Source organism: Moschus berezovskii, chromosome 5 (assembly GCF_049115385.1).
Source record: "Moschus berezovskii isolate FMDL1 chromosome 5, NW_MosBer_1.0, whole genome shotgun sequence".
Classification (NCBI taxonomy): Eukaryota; Metazoa; Chordata; class Mammalia; order Artiodactyla; family Moschidae; genus Moschus; species Moschus berezovskii.
In genome coordinates, this window is record NC_142464.1 from 18,619,280 (window position 1) to 18,641,605 (window position 22,326).

A 22,326-nucleotide genomic window follows, 5' to 3' on the forward strand; every position below is an offset into this window, starting at 1 on the left:
ACTTAGGTATATCCTCTTTTCTACTTGTATCCAGACACTCATCATCATCATTATTATCATCATTAAATGCATCTGTTATATCAGATAGGAAAAATATGAAAATAAATGAATGAACATTAAGTCGGTGATATAGTGAAAGATAGTAAAAACATTTTGGTATTGCAAAGTAAAGTACCAATATTATATTTGATTTTCTGCACTGTCCTTTTTTTTTTTTTTTAATTCCACTGTGGTGAAGTCCCTTTCTATCTTGATTTTAAAGCGTTGTTGGGTTTTTATTTAAGAATGTTGTTTAAAATGCTTTATTCTGATCATGATCAGCTCTTTGAACTGGGTCTTCCTGAAGCAGGTTAGAAAATCCTAGGGTGATTAAACCCTTGTTTAAAGCCATCTTAGCTGCAACAGTGTCTGTCATATAAACATGTAGGGTCTGGTGAACAGGAGCAGGGTTAAGTGTCCCTAACAGAGTAAAGGTAAGGAAATGAAGAGGCCAGCTTTGGGAGACAGGAGACGCAGGCCCACCAGCCAGCATGTCACCTGTCTCACCACCACTCCCAGGCTTCCCTGGTGAAGGGGACTCAGCAAGGGAAAAGCAAGCAGGAGACAGCAGAGTAGCGGCAGACTTTCCTCTGGGACAGGGGGCTAGAAATGAAAGATCTAAAGCGGGGTCATAAAATGTTTCAAAAGTAGAGGAAGGGACATACGATGACAAAGAGGATCCAAGGAGACATTTAAACCTCAGATTCAGTTTCAGCGCAAGTTAAAAACTACCGGATACAAGAATTTTGTTTAATTTAAAGATTAAATCAGGTGTTGATTAATTTCTCAATAATTACATATTTATGAGAAAGATATTAAATTGTCTTAAAGCTGAGCATTTAACTCTTTGAATTTTATGCACAATTTCAGCCTTCTCTTCCCCCTCTTTGTAGTGTATACTCTTCTGTAGTATCACTGGTTTAGTTGTTTTATTGAAGAAGCTATCTTTGAAGACTTAAGATATTAATGAGGAAAGGATTTTCATCTTCTTATATGGTACCCACGCTCCCAGGCACCCTGGATATTTAGAGCATGAATCTGTAACCAGGGCACCATTGCTCCACAAAATGTCCTAATTAGCAAAATGACTAAGAGGAAATAATAACATGTTATGTATTTAAATGTCAACCTCTAAAGTGACTAAAATCACATGGTATCTAAATAGATAAGAGCACAGGGAAATCATGTGTACACAGGGTTCAGGGAGGCTGAATGTGTCACCCACAGTGGCAGGTTAGCTTCATATTGAGGTGTTGCTCTGCTGTGCATCTTTAGAATTAATCCTTTGGTGCATGCATTGGACTGTCACGTTGTCAGAGTCCTTGAGCAAAGGAGAAGCAGCATTCACCCTCCACGGAACACTTCAGAGTGCATCATAACGTGTCTCTGAAGTTTACCAACCATCCAGTTTTCTGTCTTTGAATGGATGTGGCTTAATATCATTGTGGATCTGCCCTATTTAACTTCTCCTTGTCTCTCTGACTTAACATTGATTTAATATGCTCATTCCCTCCAGGAGTCATCCTCTACATTCTACTGGTTGGATATCCACCATTCTGGGATGAAGACCAGCACAGACTCTATCAGCAGATCAAGGCTGGAGCTTATGATGTATGTAATAAATATTCATATAGCTTTATATTAGGGTTTGGTTTTTTAATTTACCGAAAAACAGATTTTTCATTGCTATTTTAATAATATCCCTTATTATTTTCCTCTCTTTTAGGAAAAAATAATAAGATATATAACATATATATTTAGTTTCTATTTCCTTCTAGCCCTTCATAAAATTGAAAGGAAAACAGTTTGAAGTCTCTAAGGAAGTACCTTGCTTATCAAAGCTTTTAAATCTTAGTGCATTTTAAAATATATAAAAATTAAAGTATTTTTGCTTTAGAAGTGGTTACTACCTGTTAGCTGAATTATATTTTCAAATGCTTACTGCATAATTATGTTAACAATATTTTGCAGTGATCCATGTATCAACTAGAACATTGTTCCTTTATGTCAGCTTTGACTGTTTTTGTTTTGTTTATCCAGTGAGCTTCTGTGAAAGCTTTCATTTGAAGAATGGTTTTCACAGTTGAAAAATACTGGAGAATCACAGTTCCAATACACTTAATTTACAATTAGAATATTTGAAACTAGGCATGTGAATGAAGGTCTGTATTGAAGAGTAAGGCCTTAACCACTTTGTCTTTATGGCTTAACTCTGTGCTCTTTGGTGTGATTTTCTCTCCTCTGATGAGTATGGTTTACCACTTCCTCTGATTTTACCTCACACAGCCCTCCGGAAGTCAGAATGCGAGGTCTGGAGATGCTTTTCCTGTGTTATTAAGTGGCTAACTAAGTGGTAGGCGATAACAGGTCCACCTTGTGAGCACAAGTTAAGAGTACAGTGTGGTGAAGAGAGAAGTTATGAGAAAGCTATATTATATTGTATCAGATATCATGGACTCCCCTGACTAAATGTAACATTTAGATAGTTGGATGTATCACAGGTATTTAAAATATATAATTTTGAAGCATTCCATTCTAGCCAGACTAATCATAATTAATCCAAACTGTGATTTACCTGGCCATTTTAGTGCATTCACCATCTTTACAGACTAGAACTAGGAACCCCTCTGGGAAGACAGGGGCTTCGCTTCTTCCCTGGTGGCTCAGACGGTAAAGAAACTGCCTGCAATGCAGGAGACCTGGGTTCAATCCCTGGGTAGGGAAGATCCCCTGGAGAAGGGAATGACCATCCACTCCAATATTCTTGCCTGGAAAATTCCTTGGACAGAGGAGCCTGACAGGCTACAGTCCATGGGGTTGCAAAGAGTAGGAAAAGACTGAGTCACTAACACTTTCACTTTTCACCCGAAAAACATAACTCTATAGATGCACTGCTTGGTGAATGTAAAGATGCCTTTGTGAAAGTTAGAAAAATAAGAGAAGGACCCACTTTTATTGAGGTGAATTCAGCCCCTCATTTGTTGTCAGGAAATCTCCACATCATGAAGAAGCATACTTGAGTGTTTCCTCAGTAGTTCCTGATGGTTAGCAAGTTTTTACAATTGGCCAAAGTAAACTTATGGAATTAAAATGATAGCTGTTAAACTGGCAAAAATGTACAACTATTAAAGAGTCAGTATCATTTTTCTTGTGTTTCATTTTGCCAGTGGATCACAAATGCACATGATCACAAATGACAAATGCACATCACAAGTCACACATGGCTCCTAAAAGTGAACTAACTGAAGTCCATTAGGCCACAGTGACAATGGTTTTTTTCTCAAGATTGTCTATAAAAATTCATAAATTGGGAAAAGAACCTAATATTTGGTTAGAAACCAATGGAATATACATTCTTCTTAACCCATCAAGAATAGTATTTCTATTAAATATGCTTATTAAGTGAATATGAGGTTACATAGTTAACAAAAAGTTTACACAGAAATTTAAAATAAATCACTTTACTTTATGACTATAAATGGTTACTAGTAAAAGTTATGAGAGTTGGTTACTTTCATGAACTTAGTTAATGAAATTTATAATTAAGTAGATTAACCTTTTTGAAGTATTAAAATGAAATCCTGCTGGGCTCTTCTAGTCTCAAATTTCATCTCACTGCTATACTCCAAATAGTGACAATTAATAGGTCCATTTTGGAACAGGAATTGAAGCTGTTTTATTTTCTCTGCTGTTACTGCTTACGAGATGTGGAAGTATGTAATACATCATTTTGAACCTTGGCATAGTAGCATGATGATGTGACAACTTCTTAGCTTTATTGACTTTTGTAAAATTGCATAAATAGTTATGAGAAAGATTGCATAAAATTGAATTTGCAGATTAAACAAAGATTTTTTTAGAGGGCTAGAAGTTTCATTTAGTTTTTTCAAATTTAAAAATGTATCATTAGTTATAACATGGCAATTTAGTGTATATCTTTGTCCCTTATAGTTACACTCAGTATCTTACTATATAGATACATACTTAGAGAGGGAATAGATATATCTCTCCATCAGTTTGGCTACATGTATACCTACAGCTGAGTCCCTTTGCTGTCCACTTGAAACTAGCACAACACTGTTAATCAGCTATTCTCCAATATAAACTAAAAAGTTTGTCTACATGTAGATACAATTTAACTTTTACAAAGAGTAAATTTATGAAGAAACACACTACTTAAGGAAATGATTAGTATATTTGGCTCTTCCCTGTTCCACTGAGTGTATCTCTTTTTTAAACTCTTTATAAACTTGTATTTTTAAAGTTTCCATCACCAGAGTGGGACACCGTGACTCCTGAAGCCAAAGACCTCATCAATAAAATGCTTACTATCAACCCAGCCAAGCGTATCACAGCCTCAGAGGCACTGAAACACCCATGGATCTGTGTAAGTGACAGTTCTCCAAAGACCCCAAGAGCGGAAATAAAAAATATATTCTCCTTTTTTAATAAGTAGTCTTGGCAAAATCAGTCTTTCACTATTAGGAAACTCTTGTAATTGAATACTTATAAGTTCATCGGTTAGGTGCAGAAACCATTAATAAAAATTTGATGAAGTTGAGGATACTGTTATGATTAATATCTTTTAAATATCCTCAATTAAGTTTATTTTTCTCCTCTTCCAGCAACGCTCTACTGTTGCTTCCATGATGCACAGACAGGAGACTGTAGACTGCTTGAAGAAATTCAATGCAAGAAGAAAACTAAAGGTAAGAAATTTTACTTTTTTGTGCAGAGGGAAATTTGGCAGAGTGAGAAGTGAGATTCCATATGAGGAACAGGACTATATTAGAAAGGGCTTTAAAATGTATAAACCTCAAAACTCTTCTTCTTCTGGATATTGGGGAAGTGGAATATCACTGGAATTAAAGCTACCCTGAAGAACTAGGATCACTGGTGACGTGATCCCTCCATTCAGTGAAAAACAGCTGTGCAAATTAATAATCAAAACCTGGCCACACCCACCAGGGTCGTCCCAGCATTATTATAAGAAACATAGGCCTGCTACTCTGAGGAAACCAAAAATTGAAAAGAAACAAAAATCTCCTGACTGAAAGTAAAGTTAGGAGAAGACTTGTTATCAAAAACACTTATTTGTTAGGTTACATATTTGCAAAAGCAGCATTAATTTTATATTCTTATTGCTCTGACAGGGTGCCATCTTGACCACTATGCTGGCTACGAGGAATTTTTCAGGTACATGTGTTAAGAACTCTGCTCTTTCTCCTCTCCTCCCTAGTAGCTTTTTTTGGAATTTAAAATTGTTAGTGATTACATAGAACACTGTTGTTCAGGGATGGCAAAGAGGTAGCATGGGTTCCTTCCACACCTGTGACTGCTGTGTTGGATTTTACGTGGGTGCTGTCTCACAGAGGTGTTAGCTGGCCCATGACTACACTCTCCCTTGAGCAACCAGGCAGCCCCACCACTAGTCAGCGCTGGAGCAGAGCTCGAAACCCAGCTGTTTTCCATGCTAAAGTCGACACAGTCCATAACTATACTCTCCCAACTTGAAGCTCAGCATTTTGAATGTAGAATTAATTGATATCTCATAAAGTAATAACTATGAATAGTGTCTTTTTGTGTGTGTCTCATTCTCTCAGGGAATCCCAATAAGATTTTTAGAAGACCATTATTGAGGAGCCCAGTTCTCTTAGGCCTAAGTTCTTTTGAAATTACAGTACTGTAGTATGTTGGCATGCTATAAGAATGATTACAACTTACAAAGGTATCTAAACTTAAGAATTTACAAAGAACCTACCCCACAGTAATAAACATTCTTTGAAATGATTTCCTGGTAAAGATAAGTTTGTTTAAATAATAGACTGAAAGAAGCTAAACCATTTTTTTTATTGTAGGAGTGACTCTCCAGAATTGACATAAAGTATATACTATTTCCAGAAATTGAGTTTTGGAGCCCCTCTTCTTTGATGGGTTACCTCAAAGGATCAGGTTTCCAAAACTTAAATTTTGGTAAAAGCTAATCAGTCTTATGTATGGGAAGGGACTGAAGCATTGAGACAGCTGCACTGGTAAAAACTTACTGTTTAGCTATTTAGACTTGGAACAATTGTCAGACAGTTGTACCAAAAATACTACCATTTTCCTTTGCTTACTGTTTATATGAGAGTGCTGTGCAGCGTCCAGTTACCCAGCTATGTCTTAAGTGCTTTATCCCTGCTGCACACCTCACCTGCGTGTCGTAGTGATCACAGGTGATGACCCATATCGTGATCATGTTTTCCAAGCTGCTCAACCAATTTCTGTTTATTGTTTACCATTTGATTAGGTGTTCACCTTTAATCCCCCGTTGTATATAATGTGATTTCGTAGGCTTTTCAAAGACTTCCACTAACCTCTTAAACAACACCAGTGATGATAATGCAGTGAGTAATGCTGCAAATTGAGAGACTGTTAGTCAGTTGTATGTATTTTGTCCAGTTTGTTTGGTGTAGTAACACTTGTTACTGCTGCTGTCAAGTTACCTGTTTTATGAACAGTTGATTAATATATTTGACATTTATATGGGTGAATTCAGTGTCATCTCATTAAATATTAACTGATATATGCTATATTCAAATAAATTAATAATTCACTGTGGCCCAATAATTAGTGAATCACTAAAAAGTAGGATGGTATGGTGGTTAATGACAGACTGACTAACAGGAAAAAGACTTCAGAATTAAGATTGTATATTTTGTTTCAGTTTCAAATACACTGTTAGGCATAAATGGGCCTTTATTAATATATACACCCATGTATGGAAGCTTTTTGTTTACCTCACGTTTTCCTTTCATCATCATGTAAACTAAAAACTCATGACTAATATGTGGATTTTATATCATTTCTGAATGTCTTAGCATGAAAAGCAAACTTTTTTTTTAATCCATCACTTCAAAACCAACTGAATAACATTAGACTCAGTTACACCTTGTGGTTTATATTGCGTTTTAGTTTTGAGTATTCATTGTGTTTCATTACCAAACATGCTCTTTAAAGTAATTTGTCCATGAGTATATGGTTATAAAGTTGTTTTTATTTTTTCTTTTCTCCCTTTATGTGGAATGTATTTCTTGTGAGGTAAGGTAAATAGTAACCAAAAGGGACATTTCTGCATCTCCCAGGCCAAACCGCTGCTTACCCCAAATCATTGTCTTCTCTTTGCTTGCTATTGCAATTCTAATTATTCTGAGTTTGCTTTCTAACCTATTAACTGCCACAGGGTTTACTTAATACTGCTTTTTAGCTCCAGGCACACAGTATTAGTGCTCAGGCTACTATTTCTTACAGTCTCATTAATAATAAATTAATAGCTCTGTTGCTAAAAGCTAAATAAAATTAACATGTTTGTATCTTTAAAGTTAAAATTGTACCAACGTGATAGCAAAATAATGGCCCAAATCAAACAGATGTCAGGAAATTACATGTTCATGCAGTTCTATCATAGCTAGGTATTTCCACTTCAGATACCAAATTCTATTCTGATGTATTTAAATATATATAATTAACATTAAATTGAAGCATAACTGTGTACTTTGTCCTGCATATTTGTAAATGTTCTAAACTTGATCTGCTAATTGTCATTGACAGTTATATAATCTGTTCACTGTATATGTACCCATTCATAAGTATATTTTTTGAAAGGACAGCATTGCTTTTTAATATACTCAAGGAGTTCAGTAACAGAAGGAATGCTGAATGCTCCCTCCCAAAAAGTAAAGTCTCATAAAAGACCATGTACTTTAGGAATTCTCTGAGGATTTCATTTTGTTTTCTTTCATGCCTCAATTTTGTGATTTTTAGTTTTTCAACGTAAAAGGCTTTTGTTTATGAAGCCTTTGTATTCTGATTTTGTTGCATTAAAAAAATACCTTTTTGTAAAGTTCATACGCTAAGTGTGTGAAATATTTGCTCTAGGCCAATAATATACCATTTCCTTTTAAATGCAGTTATTATTAATAATATTTTTATAAAAATGAAATGATCTGATTTCAGATATACATATTAAAAAGAATGCTATTTAGCCAGAGCAGATTTTCACAAATGAGTTTTAAAACTCTAGGAAGAGGGGCTTAAGTGGCAGAACTGACATGGCCACCATACTTTGGTGCGAATGAACATGTAATACAATCTGTGAGCTGATGTCTGAAGACTTGAAATCAACTTTCTGGATTACAAAAGCATAGTCCAGTTAAAGTTCCAGTATCCTTTTCGCAACCAACTATGAAATAAAGTCCAGTAATGTAACCAACAAAGTGTCCAATTATTTTCAATGAACTAAATAAGAATTTAGTTCTAATTTGATGTGACAAGACCAAGAAAAGTGATACTGTATTTCAATGTCCTGTAAGCTCGCGCTCATCAGTGTGACCTTGATAATTGGGCATATGTTGGCCATAAATCAGTAAAGGTAATAGAAGGAAACAATAACCTGTTTTGTTGCCTGGCTGTGGGTTTCTGTGGATAACTCACTAAACTGATTTTTACCCTCATTTTGCAGCAGCCAAGAGTTTGTTGAAGAAACCAGATGGAGTAAAGGTAAGTTAAACAGGTGCTCCTAAACTCATTTCTGACTTTCAGATGTTGGATCATTTTTAAATGTTAAATATAAGTTCTAAATCATTGTAACTCGTACTTTTTATAGTTCCTGATACAGGATGCAGAATGAAATATAAAATAATTTAATATACAGAAATGACTAATATTTATACCAAGAGAAGCTACATCTTTTCTACTTGTTATATATTAAATAATCATGACAAAACAATACTTTATATGGATTTACTTTAAAAATTGGGTGTGTAAATCCTGTCTGCTTTACTATAGCCTCAAACTGTCATGGTGACCTGAAAATTCATGAAAACCAAATGTTTTTCCAAATAGTTGTGTTCTTTTAAAATTCTGGCTGCTGAATTTTATAGACTGAAAAAACAAATCAAGTCTAGGAAATCAAAATTCAAAAGACTGTTTTCTCTGCTTGGACAGTGTTTATAAAGGTCTTAATTGTTCCTGTTCTTCTGTCATAAGATGTTGAGACAGAATTAACATGAATATTCTGAACAAATATTAGAACATTTTCCCAAGAAAGACAGCAGCAGAGTATTTTTACTTTCTAAAAGTTTTGGGTTTCCAAACAAAATAATACAGTTTACTTGCTACTGATGCTGTTCTTTATTCCTGTGGGAATTTACCTTTGATTGAATATAACCTTATACATGCATTATGTTTGTTATGTTTCCAGAGTATTACCTCAATGTTTTATTTCTTTAATCTTTTTCTTTCTCTTCCAATGGCAGATGCCAACATTCCTCATGAACACTTCAACGTTCTTGGGAATTAATTAATTTTCTAACATTTGAACTTGACCCAAATTCAAGTGGTCAGTTCATTTTGAATATAGAACACAGAATATCATCTGTCACTTATGTTCATGCCCAGTCATTTCTTCACCACCTGTCTGTGTGTGATTTGGGAATTTCCAGAGCTATGATGATCATGCACTTGTGATTCCCATTAGGATGGCATTTACCTTTTACTAATTCCTTTCCTCAATCTAATATTCTCTTCCTTCTGCTTAGTTTATTCAACATAAATTTCAGTAATAACTGTTGATGTCTGCTTTTTTCCCAGTGTTACATTGGTGGAAATGTGGTATTTTAAATTTTTCAAATGTTTTATTCACCTGTTTTTTTCTGTGGTGTTCAGTGACGCAGAGCTCATAGCTTCTATTAAGATATTTATTTTCACTACCATTCTTATATAGAAAGAAACATTTCCAGAACTTTTTTCTTCCAGTCAACTTACAGTTCCTCTTTAAAGACAAAATTATTCTGTGCTCCATGCTTTGACACTTTAAAAATTCAACCGGTCATATTTTTTTCTTTTCCTTTCTTTTTGACTGGTCAATTCAGAAAAGGAAGTCCAGTTCGAGTGTTCAGATGATGGTGAGGATTTCTGCCAGATTTCTCCTTCTGTGAAAATTCACATTTAGGAGTAGACTAGTCTTGTTTACCTAAGTTAGTGTAAGTGGAGAAAGTATAGGACCATTACAAGTTAATGTTAATTATCAAAACACAGTGCCCATCTTCAATTATTTTTTTCTTTGAAATGGAATTTTTGAAATATGTAAAAAGTTTACACTGTCATCCATATAGTATTAAAGGGTCTTTTACAAGACAGTGCAATTTTTTCATGAAACTGAAGAGACTATGACAGAGTTAATGTCTATAATTATTGTGAAAAGTGAAAAACTACTATAGGATTATCTTTAAATAGTCAATCATGATTTCTAAAATAGCAGTGATTCTTAGTTCAGGTAAACCATAATGCATCCACCATGGAGTTCTATAAATAGCACGAAAGTGATGTTACCATGGACCCATTCTAGTTAAGCACCTTTTGAAAAAAAATTTATTAACCTCAAAACTAAATGAATTCAGCACCTGAAAAATAGGAATATCTTGCCCCTGCCTCATAAGAATAACTCACTGCATCATTTAAATATTGGTTTCATTTAATTTTTAAAATAATACTCTGCATCCATAATACAAAATAAATACATTTCACAGACAAAAGTGCCAGAGCTCTTGTATATTTGAAAGGCAGCTGTGGTTGAGCCCATTTTTGATATTAAACTCTTTAAAAGGAAGTACTCCTAACCTTTTACCTAGAAATTATCCTGTTGTTTTTAATTAATGTTATAAAAACCTTCAAAAGATTTTCTACAGTCAAAAAAAAAATCATTAAGCTAATCTTTAAGAAAAGTTTTTAGTTGTACATTTAAACACAAGTAAAACTGGTGGTTGAGGCACATATTCATTTAACTAACATTTGCCAGGCCTGACAATAAAGGATGGCTCATCCAGACAGAATGGCCTTCATTTGGAAGAGATGACAGTGTGTGTATGCTGTGTGCGAACACATGTGTGGGTGTCTGTATGTTGAGGGATGTGTGCTTGTACGGATAACTTTGTGTGCAGAGGTATGCACACAGGACATTTCCACTAAAACAAAACAGTTCTTGACAAGCACATCCTAGGAAAAAAATCAAGCCTCATATCTCAAAACAGAAAATATCTCAGTATACTCCTCTTTCATTCTTTGCAACCACTGATATAAATTAAATGTAGTATATTAAATACACATGTGCTTTAATCGTGAGTGCTTCTGATCATTTGATAAGAAGTTAGCTATGTTTTGCCAATGCTCTTCCTAAATAGGAAATTATTTGCATGTGTATCCCTCTTCTTTTCTTATATATTCTATACCAAAGTAAATACTGAATTTTGACCCTTTAATAAACTCCATTCTCTCTTATCTCTTTGTTTTGACTGTTGCACTACATTTTATATTAAATTCTGTGCACTTTTATTTAAAGAAAAAATGTAAATTATCCACAAAATATAGATTGATGGTTTCATAGTTTTTCAGTAAAGGGCACCAAGTTTTCTCTCTTTTCCTGCATGTCACCGAGCACAGTGTTATAGCTTACTTAAATAGTACTGACACCAAATAATCACACATATAGGAATGAACAGAAAAGCAAAATATTACATACACAAGTTAATTTTTTTAACCTTCTATCCTCCTCTCGGCATTACTTTAAATATGATCCATAGGTATAAAATATGAAAAAAAGGATTCCCAGAAAGTCTAAACAATTAAATTGATATAACTGACCATAAATATTCATCTGGTATTATTTTATGCAGAGTGTTGTTCTCTTTAAATCCTTAAGTATATTTATACTACAATCATGGCATGTTTTTTTAGATGATAATATATAAAGAAAATAAATAATACAGTGCAAGAAATGAATGTTTATTTATATTTGTTTGATAACCACAATGTAAGTTGTCATGCATGAGTTCAAATGAATGTTGATTATTAGTCTTTGATTCTTAAGTACGCAAACTCAATCAAGTACTTGAAACTCACTTTCAAGTTGCCACTTGTCAACAGTCTTCTCTGTGGGCCATTACAATAATTATTGACCCCCTGAATTGTTTTCACAGTGTGGATTCCGTAGTGATAATTATCTTTCTTTAAGGTCAAAACCAATTATGTTAAAGCAAGGGATTGGTATGGCCAATGTAGTCTTCAACAATAGCCATAGCACTTTGACAGAATACATGGTGTTTCCTCTCAAACAACTGTGAAAAAATAGCCATTTTGCATCCAGCACATAGTAAAGAGTTCAGTTTGCCCATTCATAATTGAAGATGTATTTTTTAAAGGAGACCCAGACTTATCATTTTAAGAAATTTATTGTAAAGCCTGCATTTCCTCAGAAGATCTAATTTTTTCACTGGTTACCTACTAAAAATGACGATGGCTTCCCAGAGAAAGACAGTCTATGTGTGACTTCAGGCTCAAGAATCAAATGAAAAAAAGCAATGTATTCATAACAGAGAACAATTGGAAGCGGGGAAACAGAATCCAACTTGAAGAGTATGAAAATGTTTACATTCATTTCATACTCTGACACTTGATTTGAGCTCTGCTGAAGCAGCTCTTTGTCTGTCTGCTAAGGTGACTCAGCCAAGGCAACCAAGTCCATTTTTTCATTCCACCGTCACAGACGTGGTCCTAGCCTGGGTGTGACCATTGGAGACTAGACTTGATCATCATTCCTGTCAGTCATCACAGTGTCTTTCACATTCATCTTCAGTGGCTCTTTATTTTCATGTCTATATCTCCATGTAGACATGCTGCGTATGGAGACATTGGCTACCAAGGGGTTTAAGGCGTCTCTGTTTCTATTTTCTGCATACCTACAGATAAACAACAAAGCCAACGTGGTAACCAGCCCCAAAGAAAATATTCCTACCCCGGCGCTGGTATACCTGGACTCTTTGTAACCCTTCTTAAGTTCTTTACTGTTTTTGTTGTTTCTCTCATTTGCTTTCACTCTATAAATACGTATATATTTTATTTTATTTTATTTTTGGATTTTGTTCTTGTTTTGCTTTGTAAGATGTGAAAAGAAGTTCATTTCTTTTCTTTTTGTTAAGGTAGTTGTCAAGCAGTGTGTTTCTAACATGAGATGATCTCATTTCATTGTTGACCATTGTATGGATGATAGCTATGGTCTCTGTAGTTACAAGTATTGCATGCTGCCTTAGAAATACAGTAGAATGTGCTTTGGTTCTCTTAGCTCTCCTTCTGATGGTAGCTGTAGATACGCAAACCGTGGTTTCTTCTCTTCATGACACAAATATTGACATCAAGAAGAGCTAAGAGGACTATTGCTAGACAAAAGTAAATGTAGACCTTATTCAGAGTTCCCATTTCTCTCTTATTAAGACAACAGGGCTTTGTAAGACCTCACTTTCTGAGATAAAAGAGACACTGGATAATTTAAAGCTTTTTGTTTGCTGTGTTTTAAATTAAATTATCACTGTTTCACTTTAATCCAGAGAATGAAATTGCATAGCTCCAAGCTATCAATGGGCATGAGTTTTGTCCATTTCTATCAAATTCACACTGTTAACAACTCAATCAGTGTAACACTGTGAGGCCCTATTATGTTAAAATTCAAAGTTTGAATACTGGCATTCAGTGTTCTTATTTCCATAATATATCCCCCAAACTATTCCATGTTTTGACTTAGGAGTTTCAGAAATGTTTTTGATTTTTTTTTAACTGTCCTCTGTACTGTTAATTTCAAATGAATGGATAATGTTATGAGATTATTTCACCTAAGGTTAACCAGAAGCTCAACCTGAAAGCATTTGAAGGAAGGACAGACTCATCAAGATTACTTACTAACCAAAAAACAGGTTGATCACACCTCTAGCCAGGGAAAGGAAGAAAGGAAGCAGTAAATATGCTTTCAAAGTACTGCAGCATAAACTGGTGGCAATGAGATGGTTGAGTGGGCAGAGTGCTTCTGATTGAAGCACATTCTCTGTGGGTTGCAGTAACTCCCAGTTACTAAGGCATCATGTAATGAAAGTACCAAACATGCCATTGATGTATAGACACTGGATATTTCTTTTTATACCAGTTATTTAACTATTATTTTCCACTTGGGAATATTTCTTCAATTTATAGGGCTTCCCTGGTGGCTCAGACGGTAAAGCGTCTGCCTACAATGTGGGAGACACAGGTTCGATCCCTGGGTTGGGAAGATCCTCTGGAGAAGGAAATGGCAACCCACTCCAGTATTCTTGCCTGGAAAATCCCATGGACAGAGGAGCCTGGTAGGCTACATTCTATGGGGTCGCAAAGAGTCAGACATGACGAAGCAACTTCACTTTCTTTCTTTCACTTTTCTAGTAGAAACAATAGGAAAAATAATAGTATTTTCTTCATGGAAAAGCATGACTTCACAGACAAATTTTCCATGTATATAATCTATAAAGCAGAAATTTCTTGCATATAAATTAACATGGGATTTAACAGCAATATGGGGCTTCCCTAGTGGCTCAAATGGTAAAGAATCTACCTGCAGTGCGGGAGACCCAGTACAATCCCTGGGTCAGGAAGATCCCCAGGAGAAGGGAACAGCTACCCACTCCAGTATTCCTGCCTGGAGAATTCCATGGACAGAAGAGCCTGATGGGCTATAGTCCATGGGGTTGCAAAGAATCAGACATGACTGAGCAACTAACAGTTTAACAGCAATACATGTCAAATCATAGTGATTAATATGATTAGTTCTAGAACCTTTTCAATGTTCCTTATAATTCCTTATGGACTTTTTAAATACATTCTTTACAATAGCCCTTTTTAAAGTGTGATCCAATGATTCTAGGTTTTCTAGGAGTATTTTTCTGTATGTTATGACAGCATGATTGGTTCTGAGATTAATACAGCTGAAAAATGTCTTCACAGACAATTTGAGATCATCTCAGAGAGTACTAATCTCCATTGCCAGTTTTCCATGGGACAGATATTACCAGGTTGTGGAAGAAGAAAGGAGAGCTCTGTCTGTTAATAGGACTCTGTGAAACAGCAGTGCCTCTTTAGGTCTCCAAACTTCAAAGCCTTGTCTGTTTGCTCATCACGAATAAGGTCTTTTGCATGCTGCTGCTGCTGCGTACCAAAGCACTGTATCTCATGGGCTCACCAGGGGGATCTTTCATCAGAGATCTTGTCAGCCGCAGCCTCTGACGGTAGTTAACATCGCTTAAGCTCTTGTCACTATTTAGTTGTGTCAACTGGCTCACTCTGCTCTGTCCCTACACTAGTTAAGAATGTACTTACCAATGCGAACTGTTTCTTTCTCTATTTTGTTCTCACTCAGGAGCCCCAAACTACTGTAATCCACAACCCTGATGGAAACAAGGTATTCAGAAAGAATCAACATCATCTTGCTTTAACAAGATTACACATCTCATCAAATACTCAAAGCAAAATTAATTCATTACCTCAAATTAGGATAGAAAAATCCTTACCCTTTTCTACCTTACTTTCTCTTGGGCCTAATTTATCTGGAACTATACACATACTTCTTTCAAAACGAAAATGAATGACATCGTGAAAGAGAAATGAATGGTACCATTAGTCAGGAAAAGTCCAGTTAACAAGTCTTTATGTCGAGATGACTGTGTATCTTAAGCAATTCCATCTGTGTTTTCCCTCCATGCTTGTCTGTGCATTGTATCTTAAATGTATTCTGCATGAAATTTTAGAATTTCTTGCTCTGTCATTCCACTGTCTTCAAAAAAAATAAATAAAGTTGAGTTTATAGTTATTTTTTTAAATTTAATGTTACTTTTGAGTTTAATTTATTGTTGTCATAGTGTGTGTGTGTGTGTTTTTTTTTCTTTTAATTCCCTGTTGTTGGTGGTGTTTTTGTTGTTTGGCACGAACTTGAGGATGATCAGGGAGTTTCACTTCTTGTGAAGTATGTTTGTTTTTGTTGAAGTATATGCATTTCGGTAAACAGACAGTTAACTCTTCGTTTGGCTAAAAAGTTCATTTGGGTTTTCCGTTAAGATGGTATGGAAAAACCCAAATGAATTTTTTGGCTAATTCAAACTTTTCCTGAAAGTGTTTCCTATTCACTGTAAATTGTTTGCACAGCACATTAACTAAATTACACTACTTGTGTACACATCTATAGGATGAAAGGAGACAGTTTCTGAATGTATTCCATCTTTCCACTTTATTACTTCTCATCCGTGATTACATCTCTAAGGGAAGGAAAAAATACTTCATCAGATCTTTCTCAAATGTTAAGTATAGTCACTGGTTACTTTTCCTTACTATTATCAACAGTGTTAAAGTCTTAGAAAACAATTCTTCTGGTTTAACATTTAGTTGGTCAACATTAAAATCATTAAATTAAAAAACAATGAAGTGTTATATTCCTTAACATGAGATGTATTTTAGAGTCATGACACTGAAAATGTTCTAAAGTCCCTAAAAGACTCCACATAGTCAGGAGCATCACACATAAGAACAATTATTTTCAATATCATTAGCAAGTGAAAGACCAAGCATAGCAGCTGGAGTGGACACTTCGATAATTCTAGCTATGTCATTTGTAAGCGCTGTTGCATGATATTTCTTGCTTACATGAATTAGTTTATTTTTACAGTGCATGGGTTTACCCTTATCTTGAGTTTAAATTTGAACACTAGGTCACATTAAGAAACGCATGAAGACTCTTTGCTTTGGTTCTGTGTGTGTGGAGACTCTGGATATGTATTTGATTAGTCTGTCCCTTTGGAGTAAATATTATATATCATAGTTACATAAATCATTTTTTGAATATTGAATCTCTAAAAGTACACTGAATGTTTGCATCATTTTCCAAAATTTGTTTTGCATCACTGACCATATATCTGTTGGTTAGAAGTTTCCAATTTTTTTCAGCAGTAGCCTTTAATCATGCTAAGTTGAAAATTGTTTCTTTCTTATGAATATTACTAAATTTCTTTGCTAGAAATATTTTATTACTACATTATTAATGAAAACTTTATCAACCATTTTAAGGAACAGATCTTAATACTGGCATTACAGTGTCCATTTAAGTGTGCTTATGAATCTTCAGCTTCATTTGTAGTTTTACAAAGAAATAGCTTTGTCTTTTCATAATGGGAGCAAGTTTCTTATCAATAACAGCCAGTTTCTGATTTAGAAATGAATGGGAAAAAATTTAATTTTCCTTGAAAGTAAATTATTCATATAATTCCATCGTGCTGATCACAAGCATGGAAATTCTTCTCAAAAGCACTTTCAGTATATCTTAGTACTACCCTTAATTTTTTCATCAAATGACTCAATGAAACGCTTTTTCTCTCTACAAAGAAGTCAAACCGATAAATAGCCTACAAATTAGTGCTTGATGTCATGCCTTAGACAAAGAGGGGGATAATTGCTAATTATTTGGGGGAAAAAATGTTCCTTTTAAGGTTCAAATTCATTAGGCTAATATATTCAACTTCATAAGTCCTTATGGAAGCACACCTTATGGGGCACTGTAACACAGCACATCCTTACACAGCTCTTAAAATAAGTTGCATACTTTGGCTGCTTCTACACATCGCCTCAGTTTATCATGCTTCAGGGGTTAGGCAACCAGAGTACTCCTTTTTGAAATGTTTGCAGCATTTGGCATTTTATTTCTGTTAAGACCACGTAACAGATTTGTCCATTTGCATGTCAGCATATGCACACAGCCTGCTGAAGAATTTTGCATGATATATACATCACTCGCCAATTTTTTTAAAAAAAGAAAAGTCAAGCTATTCATGATTTGCAACTTTAAATGTGTTTTCTTCTCAACAGGAGTCAACTGAGAGTTCAAATACAACAATTGAGGATGAAGACGTGAAAGGTATGATTAAACCAGAAATAGAAAATCTCAACTCAGTTACATATACATCAGAAGAAAAGTATTTATTTCAAATAACTAATAAGTTTGGAAACTAGACCTATTCTAAAACACAAAAATAATTTTCTTTTAATAAGTACATTATTTTAATTATATATCCTGATTTTGTCCATTTTCTTCATATTATATTATTTTCTCTATCCTGAAACAATATGTAACATGTAGTATATTCAAGAATACTGTGATTTAAAACTAGTAATGAGTGTTTGGGATCATAATATCAAATTGTAAATATGTCAGTCTAAAAGGTAATAGAAAAGATTTATGCCTGACTAGAAAATAACTTATATTCGAAAAGGGAGTATGAGAATAATCGTTTTTTTTAAACTTTCAGTGGTCTCAAGTGGGCTTCAGTGAAATTCTGAAATTGGCAGCCTTTTAAGCCTAGACTTTCATGCACTTTTCTACTGTATTCTTGATCTCCATTCAGTTCACTTCCATTCACTCCATTCACAGGTTCTTTTGCTCCATATGGGAGTCATTGCCTGCACCCTTACTAGCGTCTTCTCAGTGCCTCTGCACACACATACTATACACATATTTGCAGTTAATTTCCTTGTTTTGGGCCTCAGGGTTGTTTTAGAAGTTAATCTTGCAGCAATTGTGTTTTTTCTTTTTAAATTCACTTTTGGCTGCACTGGGTCTTTGCTGCTCTATCTGGGCTTGCTCTGTTGTGGCACGCAGGGGATGCTGCCGAGCTGCCGTGCACAGGCTGTTCGTCGCAGTGGGTTTTCCCGTTGCAGTGCTTGCGCTTTAGGGCACATGGGCTCAGTCATGGAGCATGGGCTTAGTTGTCCCATAGCATGTGGAATCTTCCCAGACCAAGGATCAAACCTGTGTCCCCTGCATTGTCAGGCAGATTCTTCTGCTGCAATTATTTCTGCAATTTTGTACTCATTTTTTTCAATTTACTGTATGTAACTGCAGTTTCTACGCCGCTGTCTAAAAGTAATTCCAGAAAAAGAATGGTAAAAACAGGGATATTTAAAATAGAAGTATTAAAGGAAAAGAAGTGTAAAACACAAATTAAGTGGAATGATTCATCAGATAATTAAATGTTATATGGAAAGATTATTACCTATCACCAAAAGTATCACCACAGGCTTTCATTCTTTAGGTAGCATTGGTAAGATACAATTTTGAAAATTTGTTTTCATGTTGCAGAATAAAGAACCTGGAAATTCTCAGGTCAAGGAGACATACAGGCAGTTTGGGAAATTAAAATGACTATAGACCACAAGTCACCTCTGCTGACTTCTTCCTCTTTGGTCAAACAGAACAGCTGACACTACTGAAGTATAGTCTCTCTTTATGACTAACACACTGACCTAGCTCTGCTGGAGGTTGTCAGTCATTATTTTTTATAATGCAAAGGTGGATAGCTGTATAAAGGATTTTATTTGGTAGGTCTATTCATCTCTCTCTTGCCTCTGAGCTAAAATTTGAACTGAAGTAATTTTGTGAATCATTGATGCCAGTCATATTAGATAAAAAGATTTTTTTTAAGCAGATATGCCAATAAGCTTTCCCAGTTATTCAGAAAGCATCATCTTTATAAGTATCTTGGATTCATTAGCTTTTTCAGTCAAGCAAAATGTTTATATGACTTTTACATTCTTCTCTTGAGCAAGAATCAAAAGAAATAACTTATGCATTATCCAGGAGAAGGCAATGGCAAGCCACTCCAGTACTATTGCCTAGAAAATCCCATGGATGGAGGAGCCTGGCAGGCTGCAGTCCATGGGGTCGCTAAGGGTCGGACACGACTGAGCGACTTCACTTTCACTTTTCACTTTCACACATTGGAGAAGGAAATGGCAACCCACTCCAGTGTTCTTGCCTGGAGAATCCCAGGGACGGGGGAGCCTGGTGGGCTTCCGTCATGGGGTCACACAGAGTCGGACACGACTGAAGTGACTTAGCAGCAGCAGCAGCAGCATGCATTATCCACTGGTGAGACTGAATCTTTAAATAACTGAATCAAATTAGAATACCAAAACCTTACTGTATGCAAGTCATCCTCCAAGGAATATGTTTATTCTTAGGTGATCACAATATGTGGTCTTTCTCACCTGAATCAGACTCTTCACTATGCTGCATATTAGTTTAGGATGATTGCTTTTAATCTGTGAAAATGGCAATATATAAGCAGAGTCCCTGACAGTCTCACTTTCATAGCATATATTTACTTGGTGAAATGAAATTATGTCAGTACTGCTCAGAAAACAGTCCTTCTCTTGAAATCACAATGATATGGGTTTCATCTTCTGGGATTTCACAAATTGAGACAGTATTTGTCTTTATAGTTATGCTAAATTAAGCATAATATTGAGATCGAAAGAAATGTCCTTCTGATAACTGAGCCCAGAATGCTTTGGTTCATTTCCTTGAACTCAGTGAATAAATTTACATGTCTGCTTCATTTTCCTGGGGTGGCTGTGGCCACAGAGTCGTAGATACAACACATTAGGCTTCATTTGTGTTCTCGCTAAGACTCAACAGCCTTTTGGCGGTTAACCTTTTTAATATTGAATGACATCAGAAAACATTAAGTCTAGAAGACCCTTTGAACGATCACTCAGGCTGTCATTTTTACTGTGAGACAGGTGGTATATAAAACTGTCAGATGTTTTTAACATATTTACTATGGTGATGATATGATTGTGTGGGGATCTCTGCATTCATCAGTGCACTGTCTTCCAGGAAGACCCTAATATATTTATTCATCTGAATGACTGTACTCTTTTTCGCTTTGCCTCAGAGTTTGCCATAGCTCTGAATAGCTTGGTAGGCAATGTGTTTATGGCCCAGCTCTGTTAGAACCCAGAGGTACACATACAATGTCCAGGAACTCACAGAGACCAATCAGTTATATAACCTGAGCAAAATGATACCCTTACCACAAGACTATATCCTGTCCACAAAATTGCGTGTCTTCCAAACACATGCTTGTCAGCTCTTTCCTTTCTGTATACAACCTTGTTATCAGGGGAAGCACCACACCTTTGAACATGCTCTTCAAGACACAGTCCCATAGCGCACTCCTCCGTGCAGCCGCATGCTGCCTTCCTTCCTGCTGGTTGTCCTGCCTACGGCGGCTCCTAGACTTGCACCTTCCCGTGGTGGTGGCTGATCCTTGAACACTGTCACATGCTTCCTGTGCCAGTGGCATCACATTCTGTCCCGTCCCCAAGGACCAGCCTGGCAGGGACACTGTAAAGAAAACAGGGTGGGGACATTAACACAACTTGGCGACCTACTCTAAGGAGGAAACAAGGTGAACCTCTGACAGAGTACCATTTTCTGGCCTCTTCTGGAAGAAGAAGAAAGACTAGCAGTTGTCAGAGGAGGAAGAAAGCAGCAGTTGTGTGTGTAGCTTTTTTTAAAATTATTTTAACTCTCTGGGTCACTACATTACCTGAAGTGCATTTAGAGTAATAGGATCTACGGATATTTGAAAATTCTCATTAGTTGTCATTTTTCACACAGCCTTTTTTTAAATATGCTTATCCATTATGGTTTATCATAGGATTCTTTTTTTTTAATTGGTGGATGATTAATGGTCCTTTCCATTTAGTGGAATCTGGAAAGCCAGGATTTGGAACACACCCATTTTCCTTCAACTCTGCTTGTTAGTTTCTGTTTAAAATGGCCTTTGGCTTTCAAGTGGCCTCAATCCCTGTTACTCTTGATCTGTATTTAGGCTATCTCAGTTTCTTCATTCACTCAGGGAATATTTATTAAATGCCTGCTATTTGCCTGAGCTCCACCTCTCTTTGTGAGCTAGTTTTATTCAAGAGCTTTCAGCAACTCAATCAAATTACTCTTTTGTGTGCTTTACATAAATCTGTTCTATAATTTAAGCTGTTTCTTACATTTAATTCAGTAAATATCAAGAAAACTTAACTTGAAAAGTGAAGCCCAAGATATGGGCACTTCATATCTAAAAGTCCCTTTATTTTCTTTTTCTTAGAAACCTTCAGCATTTAGTGATAACCACAACATGTTCCTCCCCAAGCTCATGGTCATCCTAAGGGAACTTGGCGTGGCTCTACAGCTCTTGTTTGTAAAACCCTTCTGGTCCTGTGTTTTCTTTTTCCAACACAACAACTTGACTTCCTAATGTTGACCTTGTGAGCAACTTCCTAATTTTGTCCTGTATTCAAAAACCAAATATTATCTCTAATGCTATGTCAATAAACTGAGTGTAATAGATATTAATAGTTTAAAAACAAATGAGCATCTTCATGAAGCATAGTTATTGCAATAGAAGCACTGTGATAATAACGCATCATTATATACTTTAAAGAAGTTTAGAATTTATGATGTTTTCAAAATATGATTTTTTTTAGGTCCAAAATTATTGAAATAGTCCTTCCATTTTGGATATATTTCTAGCAACTCATGAGTTCATTGATTTCCAGTGTTCTCAAACAGCT

At 35.5% G+C, this 22,326-nt stretch overlaps 1 protein-coding gene across 14 annotated transcripts in view; it reads left to right on the forward strand.

The window, feature by feature from the left end:
• CAMK2D (calcium/calmodulin dependent protein kinase II delta) overlaps positions 1-22,326 on the forward strand; it is a 322,740-nt gene that overhangs the window by 269,081 nt on the left and 31,333 nt on the right. For 4 of the 14 annotated variants that reach the window (XM_055435175.2, XM_055435170.2, XM_055435176.2 and 1 more), the window contains exons 9-16: positions 1,556-1,650; positions 4,304-4,426; positions 4,665-4,748; positions 5,193-5,235; positions 8,540-8,577; positions 12,819-12,878; positions 15,290-15,331; positions 17,782-17,830. In XM_055435175.2, the coding sequence (XP_055291150.1) occupies positions 1,556-1,650; positions 4,304-4,426; positions 4,665-4,748; positions 5,193-5,235; positions 8,540-8,577; positions 12,819-12,878; positions 15,290-15,331; positions 17,782-17,830 (534 nt within the window). The remainder of the gene's footprint in view (positions 1-1,555; positions 1,651-4,303; positions 4,427-4,664; positions 4,749-5,192; positions 5,236-8,539; positions 8,578-12,818; positions 12,879-15,289; positions 15,332-17,781; positions 17,831-22,326) is intronic. The other 10 variants (XM_055435181.2, XM_055435178.2, XM_088836154.1 and 7 more) reach the window with 5 other exon arrangements.